This window comes from Camellia sinensis, chromosome 1, assembly GCF_055761805.1.
Source record: "Camellia sinensis isolate YWXY chromosome 1, ASM5576180v1, whole genome shotgun sequence".
Lineage (NCBI taxonomy): Eukaryota > Viridiplantae > Streptophyta > Magnoliopsida > Ericales > Theaceae > Camellia > Camellia sinensis.
The window spans coordinates 240,788,112-240,807,389 of NC_138961.1; the positions used below are offsets into that span (position 1 = coordinate 240,788,112).

General features: G+C 30.5%; 1 protein-coding gene and 1 pseudogene across 2 annotated transcripts; one reads left to right on the top strand and one right to left on the bottom strand.

Annotated features, from left to right (window-relative positions):
- Positions 1 to 5,106: 5,106 nt before the first annotated feature.
- Positions 5,107 to 13,601, bottom strand: LOC145824551 (protein CLP1 homolog; annotated as a pseudogene). The gene is made up of 10 exons (XR_014366316.1): positions 13,514 to 13,601; positions 9,369 to 11,750; positions 8,731 to 8,799; positions 8,492 to 8,584; positions 7,389 to 7,527; positions 7,204 to 7,260; positions 6,140 to 6,247; positions 5,731 to 5,966; positions 5,497 to 5,541; positions 5,107 to 5,409 (listed from the first exon to the last, which is right to left on the bottom strand). The product of XR_014366316.1 is annotated as a protein CLP1 homolog (transcript).
- A 1,167-nt stretch (positions 13,602 to 14,768) lies between these two features.
- Positions 14,769 to 16,407, top strand: LOC145822944 (uncharacterized). Its single transcript, XM_082921555.1, has 4 exons — positions 14,769 to 14,790; positions 14,900 to 14,958; positions 15,166 to 15,704; positions 15,846 to 16,407. Exons 1-4 carry the CDS (start codon positions 14,769 to 14,771, stop codon positions 16,405 to 16,407), a joined length of 1,182 nt encoding a protein of 393 aa, XP_082777681.1.
- Positions 16,408 to 19,278: the final 2,871 nt, after the last annotated feature.

The following is a 19,278-nucleotide window of genomic DNA, read 5'->3' on the forward strand; positions in this document are numbered from 1 at the left end:
GTTCAAGAAGGAATGGGACAGGATTGATTTGATATATGAGAATCACAATCCAAAGTGAATTGTGTCTCCTATTTAAACTGAAATTAGTCTTTTATTATTATCCACTAGTATGTGATTTGTATAATGTATGAAATTTATTTTTAAAATGAAAATTTAATTTTAAGTCTTAATACTCTATGTGTAACAAATATTAACAATCTAGTGGTTGATACAAAAATTTATCACTGTATGTGATCCTATGTAAAATACGCTCATAAAAATAATTTCTTTTAAAGTTAAAAAAAAGGGGGATATATTCTCAATCTGAAATCAAATATCATCATTTTCAATGAATCATGATTCTTTAAAATAATACTCACACTATTTATCATTTGACATTTATTAATTTATCTTCTAAAAATTTAACAAAAAAAAGTATTGAGTTCCATTATTTTAATCAATCAGTATCAAATTAGATGCTACACGTGTAGGTAAATCACTTATAGAAATATGATGTCTCACATAAAATCACAATGAAATTAACTTTAATTAATGTAATGATATTTTATATTATGATATGTGTTACAAAAGAATAATTTTAATTTTAATTTAAAATAAAATTATAATTTTAATTATTAATTTTAATAATCTTAACTTTATCGTTTTATAAAAGTGTTACTTGAATACTTATATATAATAAATTTAGTTAAATTATTTGTTTATTTTGATAATTTTAGTTCTATGGTGTTATAAAAGTGTAATATTATGTAATGATTTTATATGATATATATTAAATTATAAGATAATAAAATAAACACTCATTTTGATATTAAAAATAATAGTTAAATTAGAAGAAAAAAATTAGTAATATAAAACTAAAAGTGATTCTAATTATTTATTTATTTTATATTTATTTGGCAAATAAAAATAAGTGGAAATAGAATTACACAAAATTTATTTAAAAGATTAAATATAAATATGTTGTGATTGGATTAAGAAGAAAATACATAAATTAATTATGTACAATATTGATTTTTTTCTTTAATTTCTTTTGGCATTATTTATACATATTGTAAATATGTACATAAAATTTAAATAAAATATAAATATTTTGTAATAAATAATTTCATGTTAAATAATAAATTAAATATAAATTAATATTAAGACATTATTAAGATAGGAAAAAATATAAAATATAAAAGAAAGTTAATTTGATATGTGCGATGCATATAATTAAGCACATTTTGTCTTATTTTTTTATTTGTATATTGAGATATTTTTTTTCCAATATCATAATAATTAAATTAAAATATCAACTATATAAAAAAATTTGACAACGACAAACCTAAATACATGGTGAAAATAAGCATTTCTCAAATAAAATCTATATAAAATTGGTTATTATAATTAAAATTAAATTTGTATAGAATTTTATATGTAAATGGAAAATGCATGTTGATGTGATTTTTTTTTAATTTTAAAGTAAGCCTTTAAAATGTGCTGCATAAGAAAAGAAAAATACTACTAATATATATACTAACAGTTGACCTGTGCAATATACGTGCAATTTTTTTAAAAAAAAAATATTTGATGTACAATGTATGTTATAGAAGAATAATTTTAATTTAAAATTAAAATTAAATTATTATTTTAATTATTTATTTTGATAATATTGGCACTATCATTCTATAAATTGTTACTTGAATACTTATATATATTAAATTTAGTTAAATTATTTAAGTATTTTGATTATTTTAGTTGTATCGTATTATAAAAATATAATTATCATATAATAATTTTGAATGATATATATTAAATTATAAAATTATAAATTAAATATTTATTAAATTATAAAATTATAAATTAAATATTCGTTTTGATATTAAAAATAATAGTTAAATTATAAGAAGAATTAGTAACATAAAATTAAAAGTAATTCTAACTATTTAATTTTCTTTATATTCATTCAGAAAATAAAAATATGTAGAAATAGATATATATTTAATTTTCTTTTATGTTGTGGTTGGATTATCATATATTAATTTATAAGATTGTGAAATAAACATTCTTAATTAAATTAAAATATTAACTATATAAAAGAAATTCAACAACGACTAACTAAGGAAGAATCATGTAACAACATTTAAACGAAAAAAAAAATAAAATAATAAAAACATCCAAAACGATAAATACATCTCAGTACGTGAATTGATTAATCATCTGAGATATGATATCAAAACATAAAAGAATTTACTATTCAACAATTTAAAAAAGTAACTCAAGCAATAAATCCAAATTTTAGAAGTTCATCGAGAGTATCATTGTTATATAGGTTTTTCCTCCTGCGAATTATGATTATATAAAATAATGTAGGAAATGAAGCATAATTTCATCCTTAGAATCACTCTATAATTTAAATGATAAATCCATAATATAGAATAATTTTGATATTGGGTATAAAATAATGCACGAAAAAATAAGAGAGAGAAAAAAAAGAAAAAAGAAGAAGACAATTTAGCATTAAAAAAAAAATTCTAATACCCTTGAAAGAATTAAGAAGAAAAAAATATATATGGAAAAGAAATATTTGTCAAATAGAGTCCATATAAAATAGTAAAGTTAGTATTATTTAAATTAAGTTTGCGTTTTTATAGAACTCTACATCTAATTAAGAAAATACATATTGACGTGGCTCTCTTAGAAAAAAAGTAAACCCTTATAATGTGCATGAAAAAAATATTAATTTTAATAATATGGTAACAATTGACCCGTGCAATACACATACTATATTTTGTTTTCGATGATGGTATAATGTGCGTTATAAAATAATAATTTTGAATTTAATTTTAGTATGATTTTAATTATTTATTTCATTTTATAAAATTGTTACTTGAATACATATATATAAATACATTTTAATTTTAGTTAAATTATTTGTGTATTTTGGTAATTTTAGTTCTATCATATTATAAAAGTGTAATTATCACATAATAATTTTGTTTGATATATATTAAATTATAAGATAGTAAAATAAATACTCATTTTGATATTAAAAATAATAGTACTTAAATTAAAAAAAGAATTAGTAATATAAAATTAAAAGTAATTCTAACAATTAAATTATCTTTTATTTTCATTTGAAAAATAAAAATATGTAGAAATATATATTGTATAAAATTTATTAAAAAAATTAAATATAAATATATTGTAGTTGGATTTTCATATAATGATTTTATATGATATATATATATATATATATTAAATTATAAAATTGTAAATTAAATAGAGTCCATATAAAATATGTAAAGTTAGTATAATTTAAATTAAGTTTAAGTTTGTATAGAACTCTATTTGTAATTAAAAAAATAAATGCTGACGTAACTCTTTTATTGTGGATTATCTCAATTTATGATGAAAAATATATTAAAAAATTATTTGTCAAATAGAGTCCATATAAAATATGTAAAGTTAGTAAAATTTAAATTAGATTTGAGTTTGTATAGAATTCTATTTGTAATTAATAAAATAAATGCTAACGTGACTCTCTTAGCAAAAAATAAATTCTTATAATGTGTGTTACCTAAGCATGAAAAAAAATACTACTTTTAATAATATATATATATATATATATGATATCTCTCAGAGTTCTTCTTGTAGTTAAACTTCTATCTTTTCTGAGTTTTTTTGAATCCTCCTTTTGTTAGAGTCCAAAGGAGGAATTACTTTTAGATACTTATCACCTTTATGTTGATATTAATCTAAAACATTATCTAATGAAAACACATGAATAGATAGATTTATATATATATATTTTATATTTGATTTATGTATTTTTAAATTTATTGTTTGTTTTTTATATTTTTTTATTCTTAGTGAATTTTTTTAATATTTTACAATTTTTTTTATTTTTTAGATTCACATAATTTATTTATGAATTTATTTTCTAAAAAACTCACCAAATATAAAAAAATATAAAGAAATACGAAAATTCAGTACATTTTCATATTTTATTGTATTCAATGAATTTTTAAAAAATTTTTGTATAAATTTTATTTTTTTAATTATACCAAGATTAAGTGGATCTAAAAAATAAAAAAAAATAAAATATTTTTAAAAATATAAAAATACTAATTAAAAACTTAAAAAATTATTTTTGAAAAACCAAACAGATTTTTAAAAAGAGAAGTCAAGCCGAGGGGTGGGTTCAAGCCCGTTGGCCCACTTTTTTAAGAACTTGGGTCGTAAAAACTTTTTAGGCTCACTTATTAAATAGGCCACGTTTTGAAAATAGTAATTGCGATCCGACCCAGCATTATTATTTTCAAGTAGTAATGGTAAATATCATTTTATGAACATTTATTATAGTAATTTAAATTTTATTAAGATATGTATAGTACTATTTTTTTTTAAAATATCATTTTTTAATAATAAAAAAAGCCGGCTAACACTATACCTTGCAATAATGTATGGCCGTAATGTGTATTCTTTTGTTGTAAAATTTTATGTTTTAATTTTGATTTAGAAAATTCAGAAAATGTGGCCTTTAAATTAAAATGGAGACCTAATTTAGGGACAATAGGTTAGAAACTGCATTTTTTTTTTTTTTTTTGAGGGGGTTAGAAACGGCTGTTTGGATCAACTTTCTTTTATTTGATTTTTTTATTAGCTAGTTTTAATTTTGACAACCCAAAAGCTACATAAAATTAATCCACATAAAACAATTCTAGCAATAATTCACCTATATTTTATGTGATTATGTGGTCAACTCTAATTGATTCTATGTCTCAATATTTATTGAATTCGCAAGTTCCCTCCCAAGAAAAATATTTGGGCTTACTCATGCCTTTTATGATATAATTATGAATATTATGTCACGGATCAAAATTAAAAAATAAAAAATCACGTACATTACTAAATTTTGTGTCCCAATCAAGTGACTTGAATTCTCTTTCGACATTATGCTCTATAAAAAACTATCCTCAATTAAATTAATTAAATTTATTTATTTTTACTATCACATCTCATGCCAATTTAAGGTCCCTAACATTTATGTTTACAGTGATTTATCGCCTAACATTTCTATTTATGATGATTTATTGCTGAATTTTTTATGTACAAAAAAATAAATAATTGCAAGCATCAACCATGTTATCAGCTAGCTATCTGGGAATGTATACATTAGTGTGAATCATATGCAAAATAATCCTCTCAGCAGAATAAATGGGTTTCACCTCTTAAAACCCCCTTGCAGTGTCAGTACAAGCATTATACATACACAAATCAGTGATAAGATTAACATGAAACGATTTGAGGAAAATAAGGAATGCAGTTAGTTGGGCACTTTAGGTTTCAAGCCATGTCAAAGTTCCCATGATCAAGAATCTGCTCGGGAATTCCCCAGCCAATGGTGCAAGGTATGTAATTTTCTTCCTAAAAATGATAAATTAGAACTTAAAAAAAGAAAAGAAAAAAAGTGTATGGACCACATCAAGGAATGAAGAATTTTGAAATCCAAACCTCTGAATATCTATGTCTGTGATATAGATGAACCCCGCGACATTACTGTAAGAAAAAAGTAATTATTCAGTTCATGCACTTAAACAAGGTTAAAAAATTTACAGATGAGTCAACTTAAATCATGACGCCAAATGTACATTATAGTGGCGACATTCAAAAAAGTTTTACTAATTCACCTCCCATCTTATGATACCATGGATTTTGAAAAAGCAAAGGCAAGGGCATTGCATATACCTTGAAATAATTTGGTCCGGTTCTTTGGCAAATGAAACAGCAAGAACCAAATGGAGCAAATCCCGGTTGATATTCACAAGAACCAATCATGTAGGGTTGGCAGCAAGCTCTGCACCAATTGGCAGGGCTGAACGTGGGGCCTGTGGTCCACCACCAATTCTATAGACAGACAAATCACTGAACCTTGTGATGTTGGAATGTGGGGAAAGATCATTTGCAAGGCCATAAAAATATTCCTGGAATAAAAAATATCGGCATGATTTAGCTTTATAACAAGGAAACACAAAAGGATTTGTTGAAAAAGGCAGGAAATTTGTAAATAATCATTCAAGATTTTCTCCATACTAACACAAATAACTAAATGATTGACAAAATTCCTATATATATAACCAAAAAGGCTGATGTTTACCCTTATTCTGTAGCTCCTGGCCTTTTGACGGACTTTTGCATTCCTCGATACAACATCAACATTTGGCTTGTTTTTCAATACATCATTCAGCATGCTGCAAAGTTTCTCCTGCGCTGGGTTTGGGTGAGCTTAAAAACATGAACCACCCCAGGGTGAAAATTGAATCTGAAATAGTTTCTTAAGTTACTAGCAACCAGTGCACATGCAAAACTAACGAACAAAATTGAACTTAGGCCTCGTTTGGCAAGAGGCTATTTTAGCCAATTAGCCAAAAAGTTATTAAATTAGCCAAAAAGCCAACAACCCATACCAAAAAGTCAAAGATTCTCTTTTCTCTCTACTTTTTGCACATCTTTTCGTAATTAGCCAAAAAGTCATCCCAAACATACAAGTTTTTTTTACCTACTTTTTTAGCCAAATAGCCAAAAAGTTACTAAATTAGCCTGTTCCCAAACGAGGCCTTAATAACATTCAGTAGCAATGCAGTGAGATACAGCCACAATCGTAATATTTAAAATCAAAAAATAAAAAGAAACTTCCCAGAAGCACGATCAGAGTGTGGATATAATTAGTTTATCTGGAGAAACATGGTTTTCGATTGTTAAAATCGTAAATTTCAGCTGAAAAGTATATCAATATATCTCATTCTTTGACATGTCAACAATGGCGTTAATGTTGTTTGAATATCATAATATATTAAGCCCAATGTTGCAGTTAAGTAAAACTTACTGGCGGCTTAAAAAAATACAAAAATTAAAAATGGAAGTATTCCAAACGCAGCTCCAAAAAAAGTGAGCATTTGCAGCTTATTGAACTTAGAAAACAAATAAACTAAAAGCCTGACAAGTTATACCAAACAGTAGGCATTGCCAAACTGCAGCAGCCCACAACAAACATTTTCAAAACTTAAAAGCAAAAAAAGCTGCTTCTAAGTAGTTTTACTGCAGTGGCACACAAACAACTATCCTAACAAAATCAAAGCAAATGCAACTCATAATAGGATTAGTTGCAATTAGATCGCAGCAATACACACATGACAAAGTTTTCATATGGAAAGCATTTACCTGACCCAAAACCAGAACAACATTAGCATTGAATGCATCAATTGCATGAAGAAGCAACTGCATCAACATACAAAAAGAAACTATACTAATTAAACAACATATCCCATATAATCGATACTAATAGAGCACCCCTGAATTTTAATAGAAATAGCAGGACTAACAATGGAAACTTGAAACTCAGTTACCTCATAACCAACACCCTCTATCCATCCCATGGTATTTATTACCATGCCTGCAGCTCGAAATTCTGCATTTCCGGCGAACTGTCTCTCCAGAGTCTGAGCAAGCTCCTTCATAAGCACCTTGTACAAATCTGCATTGACACTGAAGTACCAGTTCTAAGAACATTCATGATAACTGGATACAGAAAAAGCTAACTAAAATCAAACAAGAAGTGACGAATGGAAATACAGGCTTCTGTATTCACATGTAACCAATCTAATAAGTAAAATGAAAGGTGAAGAACTAATGGTCAAAATTGATGAAGAAAAAAAAAATCATTACCTAGGAGTTTCTTTCTCTCAATCTTATTAAAAAATGAATACTACTAAAGTAATTATGTATCTATCCACATGTATGTAAAAATTTATTATTACACCTCAAGTGCCACTTGTAATCATGCAGTCTAGATCCCAATCTTTATTAAAGTAAAACTCATTGATGTAGTAGCTGTGTAGATTGATCAAAGCTTGGAACATAAAAGAAAAAAAAACAATGTCCAAATAGTACACATTAATGTGTGTTTTAGCTCTCATGGTGTGTTTTGGCTCACTCAAAGTGAGTACCATTCCTTTTTTTAGTTTCAATCACTTGGTGACTGATTTATACTTTCATTATCCAGTTCAATTAGATCTGAGATAGGAATTTCAATGTTCTAAAGCATGCCTTCTTTTCATTGTCTTCAAAATGTTTGATAGAAGTTTAGCCAAACATGAGGGAAAAGAATATTTTACCATAAACATTTACAGGAAAATATTTTACAATTGCAAATGTTTTACGCCAAAACATATGGGGCATTATGAAATCTTTAGGCTGGAAGTGTTTGGATCAAAACAACAAAGAAGGGTAGATATCATTGTCAACATCTTTCTTGGAAGTGTTGGATATCTCTTGTTTATGCTGGAATTTTTTCCTCAATTTCAAAAGTGATTGCTCCCATGTTCAGTCAAAACTGCACTGTACCATGATAAATAATAATTAAACAGGCATATGACCATGTACCATTTCTTTCTTTGTTTTCTATTTTTATCTTTTCTTTGGCATATCAAATGTACAAATAAAGTAATACCTGTGAAGAATCAGAGTCATTAGGTGATGCTTTAGCACGATTTCTACGTCCTTCCAGTACAGCATGCACATTTACATAGCTAATCATTGGTGTCTGTAATCAATAATGCAAAGCTTTATCATCATTAAAAAAAAAAAAAAAAAAAAAAAAAAAAAAAACTTTTTGAAATATTACTGTTAACAAATATGCCAGCATAATACTAGATTATGATGCAAAACTGATTTAGAGAACAAGCATACTTCATCTGCTGTATAATCAGTTTCAGTAGTGCCATCCATTTCAACTGTGGCTCCATACCAAGTATAAACCTGATACATGAGATTGAATATCGATCAAGACGAGGTTAGAGAACACACTAACTTACAATATAAACAATAATTTATTCCAATCACTTCAGCAGAGTTCCTTTAGTAGGTGTCAGAAAATTTCTACTAAAGGATATGCTTCCAAGCAATTGGGTCAAATGCACTTTGATTATTGGCCAATAAAATCCTACCTAATGGAGAGATAGTTGGAGAGGTGACAAAACCCTGAAAACCAATAAACCGGAAAAAGACGGCTTATTTTGTGAAAGAATTTTTGGGCCTATAAAAGTGGAATTTGTGCTCGTGGAAATTATCGAGTAATCAGAGATGAAAAGTATATTCTTCTTCTTCATTAATGATTACAATATACAACTAGTTTTAAGGACCTCCCTGAAGTTTTGTCTTATGGCAAAAAAAATCCATTAGGGATCAAAATACAGAGTGAGAGTGGATTCACTGTCATTTTGATTAATGATAGTTAGTTATAACTATTTGTCTACCTATATATACCAGCGTGTGTGTGTGTCTGAAAATATCAAAAAAGATTATAATCATATGTTTGTGATGCTTACTGCGAATTTGAGCCTGGGAGGGAAGGTGAGCCAGAATTCGGAAGCAATTTCAGTGCCAAAGATCTCAGCTGTGCCAGTAAGGAGCCGAAGGCGGAGAGGCGTGTCAGGACCAACTTCGGGTTTGTTTGGTTTGTATTTGAGAAACATGTTTTGAGATAAAAAGTACGAAAATTTGTTTGGTTTGATTTTTTTTCAAAAGATGTTTTGAAAAATTATTTTGAGAGAGAGTTTTGGAAAAAGTGATTGATTTGATGTGTATGAGAGAGAGATTTGTTTGGAAAACTTGTAAACCAAACAAGTTTTGAAAAAAAAATTTGGAAAAATTTGTTTGGTTTGATTACTTTTGAAAACTTATTTGTAGAGAATTTTTCTTAAAATTTTTTGAGAAACACAAACCAAACAAGACCTTCAATTCTCAGCTCGCATTCTTTGTCTAGCTTCACCTGCCTTATTGCCGATGGTCCTCCTGCCCCTGCCGGTGGACCTACAGCTGAACCTCCGAACGCCATGATCGATCTCTTTCTGGTGTATCTCTCCTGCTCTTTGCTCCCGTCTTTGAATATTTTCAAAACCTACTGCCAAATTAGAGCAGCAGCAAGGGTCATTATAGCTCATGCTTACACTTGGGAGTGTTAATTTCTACAGTTTTCCCAAAATATTTTGCTCAAAACTAAAGGATTAAAAAAAATGGGGGGCCCATTTTACAAACATTTAAGTTGCTTCATGAAACATTTTTGTCAGCCAGCTCCACCTATGGTCCTATCCTCAATTGATTCAATCATGTATTTTTTCTGTGCCTAAGCAGCATGGGAGTGGGTATGTACGGGTATGTCGATAGGGTACAACTTCAAAAGTTAAGATATGGGTCTAGTCCGGTACATCCTATATGACATATAATAATTAAAAAAATTAAATGCAAAAATTAATTAGTTGCACTCATGCTTTATAGCTTTTGTGTCTTGACTAACATTCGTTTTTAGCCTACTAGTCCCTGTACCAGATAGATAACTCAGCAAAAGGCGACAAACCACCAACCAAAAGGATGGAATGAAAAAAACAAAAGAAACGAAATCTAAAACATCTAATCTGGTATTTGTTGCATAATGTAATAAATTAACAGATACCGTTGATCTTAGACGTGTGAACTAGTTACTTTTCTTCATGTGTTATTTTGATTTGTAATTTCCATTCATTGATTACCCCAAGAATACTGTAATTTGACAGAAGCAATTGTGAAAGAGCATACCTAGATAAAATCCTATACATGTATTATAGGTAGGAATAATATCTAGAATCAAGCTTAACCAATATGAATTAAGGTTACAGCTCTTACACCCCCTTGGTCACAAAATATTTTTAATTTATTAGAGCTTAGCAACAAAACACACATAACCCACAGGACAACATTTAGAAAAACTATGATGGGAAAAAAATCATTAGAGGGGGATTTATTCCAACTATAACCCAAAGTTGTCAATCTCGTAAAGGACAAGGTACCAGTTTTTCTACTAGTATGGTACGTATCGGTTCAATATATTTGCAGGTACCATTTCGGATTTATTGTTATAAATATTATATATTATATATTTATTAAAAAAATTATCCAATATCAAATAATTTTAGCATGAAAACATGAAACACAAATTTATTTATATTTAAAAGGACTTGTAAAATAGTCATCCACTGTTTCACTTTCACTGCTATAAATTTTGACAAAGATAAGTTTTTTTACAACTTCTATATATTTTTGTTTATAGCATAAACACCCAACCAAGATAAAAAGAAAACATGAAGAAAATAAATATTTACAACAAGGTACACAGAGAGAGAGAGAGAGATATACACACACATACACACACACAAACACAAATACTCTGTTTCTGGCATTTTATCAATAGAGCTGGCCCTGAGTTTTTGGGGGCCCAAGGCGAACATTAAAATGGGGGTCTTTTATATAAAACTAAAAAAAAAAAAAAAACTGTGGGGCAAAATGAAATTACTTAATTTTATTTAAGTTGAATTAGTTTTTCTATTTTTTCCTTTCACATACAAAACAACCATGATTATAAAATTAATCTAAATTGAAGAGAAATTCAACAGAGATAGATTATCTAAAACTCAATAGACATTCTACAATTCAAAGAACACCAACAAATTGATGAACAATTGAAGAAAATATTTGATTCAAGCAAAACATAGGCATGACAAAATTTAATCAACAAAAAAAAATAAGATTAAAAAAATAGGCATTGAAGTAAGATTTATGGCACAAATCAAAATTAAAAGCAATGCAATCAATAAACCAAACCAAACCAAACCAAACCAAGCCTTAAGTCCCATCAAATGGGATCGGCTACATGAATCCTTCTTCTCCACGCGGCCCTATCAAAGGCCATAAAAGCAATGCAATCAATAATTTTATAAAAAAAAAAAGAGAGATTAAATTGAAAAGCAAAGTTCTCAAATCAAATAAGAGCAATGAATTCACCGCATTGATTATCTCGTGGTCTAGAATTTGGACTGGCCGTTTGTTTGGTCTCGGCACAGTTTGCTTCCAATGCTTACAGATGGGAAGGAATAGAAAGCACTAGGTTTAATTGATAGAGTTTTATTATTTACATACTTTACCCAATATATTTTTGTAATTCAATTTGGAACCCCACATTTTTTTGGGGGCCTTTTGTCTGGACTGTGTTGTGAAGTTAAGAAACTAGGGCTGGGCCTTAATTTAGAGTTACTAATATTACATTGATTAAAAGTATTTTGGGGCCCTTAGATTTGGTTAAATTTGGGGGCCCAAGGCGGCAGCCTTGCTTGCCTTGGGCCAGGGCCGGGCCTATTTATCGAGCACCTACCATGCACACACAGCAAGTATGCATCAATTCTCCATACAAAGAGAAACTAAAGAAATCCAAGAAAAGAAAGTCAAAAGTTCAAAGATATAACAAGGGAAAACATGCAGAGATCATGAAATCAAGTTCAGAATTTTCTATAAAGAAGGTCCATAGCCAAAGGTCCCAAACAAAGATAAAGAGGATCAAAGATAGAGCAGTGAACAACGTTTGTATTGCCTTCAATTTGAGACACTGAAGCAATCTGTCGTTAGGTTGGAGTCTAGGGTAAGTGGAAAACATTTTATCTACGATGTGTTTTGGGCAAATTATAAATAGAATGCTTTAATCACGGTACCGGCAGGTATCGTGGTATTATGTTTCTAGGCCGAAATTTCCCGGTATTGGCAAAACTGGCCGAAACCATGCAAAAACTTAGCTGAGATGGAATTGAAGCCTGTGTGTACCATTTTTTGTCTGGTATGGTAAGATCCGGCCAGTACGGTACCGGATTAATGACTCTACCACAACCATGGTATGTAGTCAAGTACATCATGCAAGATCAATCAATGGTATGTGCTCAAAGACCCATATTTGCAAGAAAGGGAAATTAACAGTTAAATAAAGGGCATTCAATTTCCAACAAAGTTACCATGGATAATAAGGCCCTATTTAGTATCCTTCCTGTTTTCTCTTTCCATGTTTTCATTTTTGTTTTTCATGATTCTAAAAACAGGAGTAATGAAAAGGATCTGTGGTTTCATTTAGTGCAAATAAAGTTTTCAAAATTTCAGAAAATAATTTACAAATAGTGTGTTTCCCCAAAAATATATAAATAAATAAAAACACACTGGAAACGCATGCCAAACAAAATAATTTTCATGTTTCAGTTTTTTTGAGTATAGAAAACAGAAAAAGAAAACGAGACCAAACACGCCCTAAAGGAAAATTCACAAACTGTTAACGTGAAGGGGTCAGATACAAACTATATAACAAAACTACACCCCTCAATCGGAAATTTCATATAGCTTTCAGTGACAGACCATGATTTTCCACCATAAATCATACGTCAAAACAACCCTAATTCATCAAATTCATAAATATATATATACTGCTAATTCAAGTTTGTTTTTTGTTCAATTAAAAAAACCCTAATTCATCAAATTCGTAAATGCATATACTGCTAATTCAAGTTTGTTCTTTTATTCAATTAAACAAACCCAAATTCATCAAAGCTTTAACTACTAGAAAAGCATACATGAATCGCAAATGTATAGATATATACATTTACAGGATGTAACTAGTAAAGCGAACCTTGCAGCAAAGGAGTGAAGCAAGACGGAGAGCAGACTGGAAAAACCTCACTGACCGGTTTATCAGAACCAATGCTTCTAAATCAAACCGTTCAGCGAACCGGCATAAATTTTAGACTGCGTTTGGTAGAGTTTTATAAATATGATTTGAGAGAATGATTTAAGAGTATGAGTTGTATTTTGAGTTTGTGAGTTTTAGAATTATGATTTAAGTGTGAAAAATTTGTTTGGTGATGAGTTTTGAAAAGAGTTTTGAATTGAGTGGGAAATTTTTGATGTGACATAATACAAAAACTTACAACTCATAACCAAACACACAACTCAAAATTCTATTAAAATATATAAAAAATATTTAAAAATTTGAAAAATATTTTTTTCGAATATATAAAAATTAACATATGTCAGTTGCAAAAAAATAAAAATAAAAATAAAAAAATCACTGTTCCGATCAACCGGTGAGACGACCAGTTAGGTCAAATTTGAAAAAAAAAAATCCCGTAAATCGCGCCTGAGACAAAGTGTTTTGTGCAAAGTTTTAGAAACGTGATTTCAAAACACGTTTCAAACATCATACTTGAATCAAGGTGTAGAACCATGATTTGAAAACACAACCTTATTTTTTCAAGTCTTAGGGTCATTGATCGGACGGTCCAAATGACGTCGAATCTTGACTCACGCCACATAGAAAAACGAGAAACAAATAATTTAAAGGACAAATTGCAGAAATAGTTTTTGTATTTTATTTGTGTATCATTTTGATCCTTGACATTTTTAATTGCGCGATTTAACCCCTCAATTTAACGAAATGTGTCAATTTTGTCCAATAATTGACGCTCGTTTGAAATTTTGGATGGAAGTCAGCACCTGCCTCTCACGTGCTCCCTCTAGCAATTACTGAGGGGTACACTTGTCTTTTCACCTCAAACCCTAGTTACCTCCATCATCCCTATACTTGCATCTTTCCCAAATCAACAAGTCCATTCTCTCTGTTTCTACATAATCGAATCACTTCTAGGGTTTTGAGTTACCAAAAAATTGTTTGATTGTAAATTTGCTGAAATTGGCGTGGATAGAGAAGAAAACAATTGACGAGGTCAAAAGACGAACCTGGCGATTGTGAATATATGTTGGTTTTGTATTTTGCTTTATTTTATCTGTCTGCAACTTGAAGTATTGGATGGGTCAAAGAATCTACTTTTGCTTTGCGTTGCTTTGTTTGAAAGTGACAAGGTGAATATATGTTTATATATTCACGCATGTCGACACATCTACACCACTGTACACTGACAAAAAAAAATCAATATCTGCAATTGATGTATAGATAATGTGTTGTGGTCTCCCTTGTCCTGTATTGTTTATACAATAAATATGTTATCTTCTTTTTCAGATCCAGATGGTGATTATTTCACTATCAAAATGCATCAGGGTGTGGTTTTTAAGTCTTTAGTAAATAGGGCTTACGTAGAGAGGAAATTATAATTTTGAGACAACTGTGATGCTGACAAAATGAGGTTGACAGAGATAAGGGATATGGTTCAGAAGTTAGGTTATATTGAATTCATTTCATACTATAATCGAGTGCTTAGTAGGAACTTGAATTATGGATTAAGGCCATTTAGAGATGATAGTGATGTAATGGATATGGTGAAATAGGTGCATGTATGTAGGATAATTGAACTGTATTTAGAGCACATCCCTGATGATCAGTTGCTTGAGCTTGAAGAGTTTAATCACTTTCACCATGCATCAATTGTGAAAATTGGAAGTGACACAAGTAATGTGAAAGGTGAGGGTGAGGATGAAAGGCAAAGTCATGATTCATCCAACTATTCTACAAATCTAGAGGACTTTGAGGATAGTGACTATGATTTCAATGAGAATGACATACTATTTGATGCTAATGTTGATAGGAATGTTGAATGGGGTGGGTTAGAGAGGCAGAAGCATAATGTAGAAAGAGTTGAGGTACCTCATATTGACTGCCTAAAGCCTGATGCTACATCTGATGACCTCAAGAATATTAATGAATCTTCTGATGAAGAGACTGGAAGCAACATGGTTAGATACCCAGAGTTTAATCCAAACACAGATATGGCAGACCCAAAGTTCAAGGTTAGCATGGTTTTTGGCACTGCCAAAATATTGAAAGCTGCTGTTAAGGAGCATGGTATTAAGACTGGGAAGGCTATTAAGTTAGTAAAAAATGATAGCATGAGGGTTAGGTTGTCACCACGTGAGTGGATGCTTTATGCATCCAAGATGCAATGATAACCATCATCCTAGATAAAGACATATATCCCCACTCACAATTGTGGTAGAATTTTTTATAACAGACAAGTGAATTCTACATGGCTGTCTAAGAAGTACTTAGAGACATTGAAGTCCAATCCATCTATTCCAGTGCAGTCATTCAAGCAAGCTATGCAAAAGGAGCACAAGGTTAGGATATCTAGGACCCAAGTGTGTAGGACAAAGAGAAAAACACAAGAATTGATAGAGGGAAGCCTCATGGAACAATATGTCAAGTTATGGGATTACTGTGAAGAGACAAAAAGAACTAATCCAGGGACAACTATCATAGACAAGGAAGATGATAAAGATGCAAAAAATGAAGAACATAAAATAGATGAAGGCAAGCCTAGGTTTCAAAGGATTTTTGTATACTTTGGAGGTTGCAAGCAAGGTTTTCTGGCAGGATGTAGGCCATTCATTGGGATTGATGCTTGCCATTTGAAAGGGCCATACACGAGACAACTATTGCAAGCTGTTGGTTTGGATGAAAATAACAATAGCTATCCATCGGCATTTGTAGTTGTTGAAGGAGAAACAAATAGTTCATGGAAATGGTTTTTTGAAATATTGTGTGACACTCTTGGGTGGTTCAACAAGCAATGAGTGACCTTCATGTCAGACAAGCAAAAGGTAAATGCTTATTGGAAGTTTCATGCATTTATTTTTACTGTTTAGTTCATTTAATGTGTGTAACTTTTTTTTTTCCTCCTTACAAATGCAGGGATTGTGTCCAGCACTTGTAGAGGTTGCACCCATGGCAGAGCATAAGTTCTGCATCAAGCATCTTTACATCAATTTTAGAGATAGCTTCGAGGGGGTGCACCTGAAGGACATTGTGTACAAAGCTACAAAGCTGCAAAGCCAATGCTATACCTAATAAATAGTTTTGAAATGTGGCCAAAGTCTGTGTTGCCTAGATTATTGCCTCCAAAAGTAAAGAAGCAACCTGGTAGGCCAAGAAAGTTGAGAAAAAGGCAAGCAGGTGAGCCTAAGAATCCTTATAAGATGCACAGAGGAAACACAACAACTACATGCAGCTTGTGTGGTAAGCTTGGGCACAACAAAAGAAGAGACAAAGGCCAACCTATTGCACCAAAGGTTATCCTACATAATTTGTTACATCTTCATAAATTCAATTCATTTATTGTGTGTCCTTTATACAATTAATTACTGACAATTTGCAAGTGACAAACAACTAGTCAAGCACCCAGAGAAGCAGTCAAGCACCCAGTAGTCAACCAAGAGACCAAGCAACCACTGAAGCCAGTAGTCAACAAGGCAGTAGGGTAAGCAATTCAGTAAAACCTAAAGCAGTGGTAGTCAACCAAACTTCAACTTTAGAGCAGCATTGCAAGGGGTGAACATTAGGGGACCTCCATCAGGTTTCATTAGAATAAGCACATTCATTAAGCCAAACGCATTTGCAGGTCCATATGGGGGTTCAACAACATATGTGTCAAAGGGGCAGAAGTTTGTGACCTTGTCTTCACTACCAAAACATGGAAGCAATTAAATGTTGAAGGAGTAGTTACCTAATAATAGACAACAGTTTGTTTTGTGGAATCTTATGCATTATGTTTTGTTGTATTTGGGCTTTTTATGTTTTGTTGGAACATGGTAATGTTTTGTTGGATTTGCCATTTTGGACCATGTTTGAAGTATTTGTTAATTGAAGTAATGGTTGGATTTGCCAACTGATTAGCCTCTTTGTTTATTTGAAGTATTTGTTTTTTGTATTGGAACATGTTTGGACCATGTCTACAATGTTTATGTCTATGTCTTGTTATAGATTGCATTATGTTTGCTAAAAGTGAAACAAACTAATGCAGCGAAGGTGAACAAAAGCAGGAAAGGTGAACAAACCAATGCACCATAAGACAGTATGATTGAAAAAACTGATAAACTAAAACAGTTCATTCAACATTCATTTCAAAATTCAACATTGACTCAAAAGTTGACAAACAAATGTTGATTAAAAAACATTGCTACAGCTTCATTCCACATTGATATAGTGTCATTCAAAACATGCCTGGACATAACAAAATCAAACCCTAAAATCAATTCCCAGTAGTCCATAAGCATCAATTACAGGAAGGGGGGGAGGGGAAAAAAAACCTCCTTCATTCTTATTCCATTCCCAATCTAGAAGCTTCAAAACAAAAAAATTTACAATTTTTTTTAAAAAAAAACCCACTTCATTCCTAGTCTACATGCTTCAATTTCCATCACTCCCAGTGCTTGAAAGAGAAGCAACTACAGAACCATCTCCAATCATGTTCCAACACCAAAAAATGAGCCATGACAATGCCATCAAAGTAATCAACTTCTTGTCTTACTTTTTGCATCTTCAATTGCTCTTCAAGCATGGTGGTTCTTCTCAATAACCCAGGTATGATCTCTTGAGCGCGAGGACACAATGAAGGATCCACCCATAGAAAGAATTCACATGCATGTCTGCTCTGCAATATTTTTTCTTAAACACCTCAGTTGCCTTTACAAACAGTATAACAAAAATGGCATCCCAATTTTTTTCCATCTACACTTACACCATATTGAGGACATCCCAAAAACCTTCGTCCAAGGTTGTTCTCTGTCCACGAAGTCTTCAATTGAGCTTCCATTTTGCATCGACGTAGTACATGATCCATCATCTTCTTTCGTCCTTCATCTACCATCAAGTTTGGAGTTTGTATGTGTATTGGAGTCTATATGTGTATATAATGGAGATAGAGATGACATATATGGTTTTGGCGGGAGGCAACTAGGATTTGAGGTGAAAAGACGAGTGTGCCCCTCAGTAATTGCTAGAGGAAGCACATGAGAGGCAGGTGCTAGCTTTCCATCCAAAATTTCAAACAGGCGCCAATTATTGGACGAAATTGACACACTTCGTTAAATTGAGGGGCTAAATCGCACAATTTGAAATATCAGGGACCAAAATGACATGGGGTAAAGTACAGGGACTATTTCTGTAATTTTTCCTAATTTAAAAAAAAATGCTTGAGAATTTTTATTAATAATTAAAATTATAATTTTTTTAAGGGGGATTGACCAATAAATCCCAAATTTTGGTTTTGTAATCCATTAGATCCTAAATGTTTGGGGAATTCTATTTCCACCCACCTGATAAACTCAAGGCACACACTTAATGAAAAATTACCTTAATGACAATTATAACCTAATTAAAAATTACTATAATAGACATCTATCAACACTCCTAATATTATATACATAAATTCTCTATACACATCTTTTAGGAACAAAAATATCTCAGTATACAACTTTTGAATGAAAACAATTAAACCCTAATTTTTTTATTGTGGTCACTTTGCTTGTTACACACTCTGTACTCCTCTGTTACTTGCAAAGAACAATACTCTCAAAATATCTCTCATATTGTTTTAATCTCTAGGTTTATACTCGATTATTTACATCGTTTAATTATTAGTTCAACAATTTTTACTTGATTTTGAT

What these genes read in the sequence shown, in the direction of transcription:
- LOC145822944 (XM_082921555.1), top strand. Translation starts at nt 14,769, where the DNA reads ATGTCGACACATCTACACCACT. An exon ending in GTCGACACATCTACACCACT is followed by an intron (nt 14,791 to 14,899) that starts GTACACTGACAA and finishes CTTCTTTTTCAG; the next exon opens with ATCCAGATGGTGATTATTTC. An exon ending in AAGACTGGGAAGGCTATTAA is followed by an intron (nt 15,705 to 15,845) that starts GTTAGTAAAAAA and finishes TTTTTATAACAG; the next exon opens with ACAAGTGAATTCTACATGGC.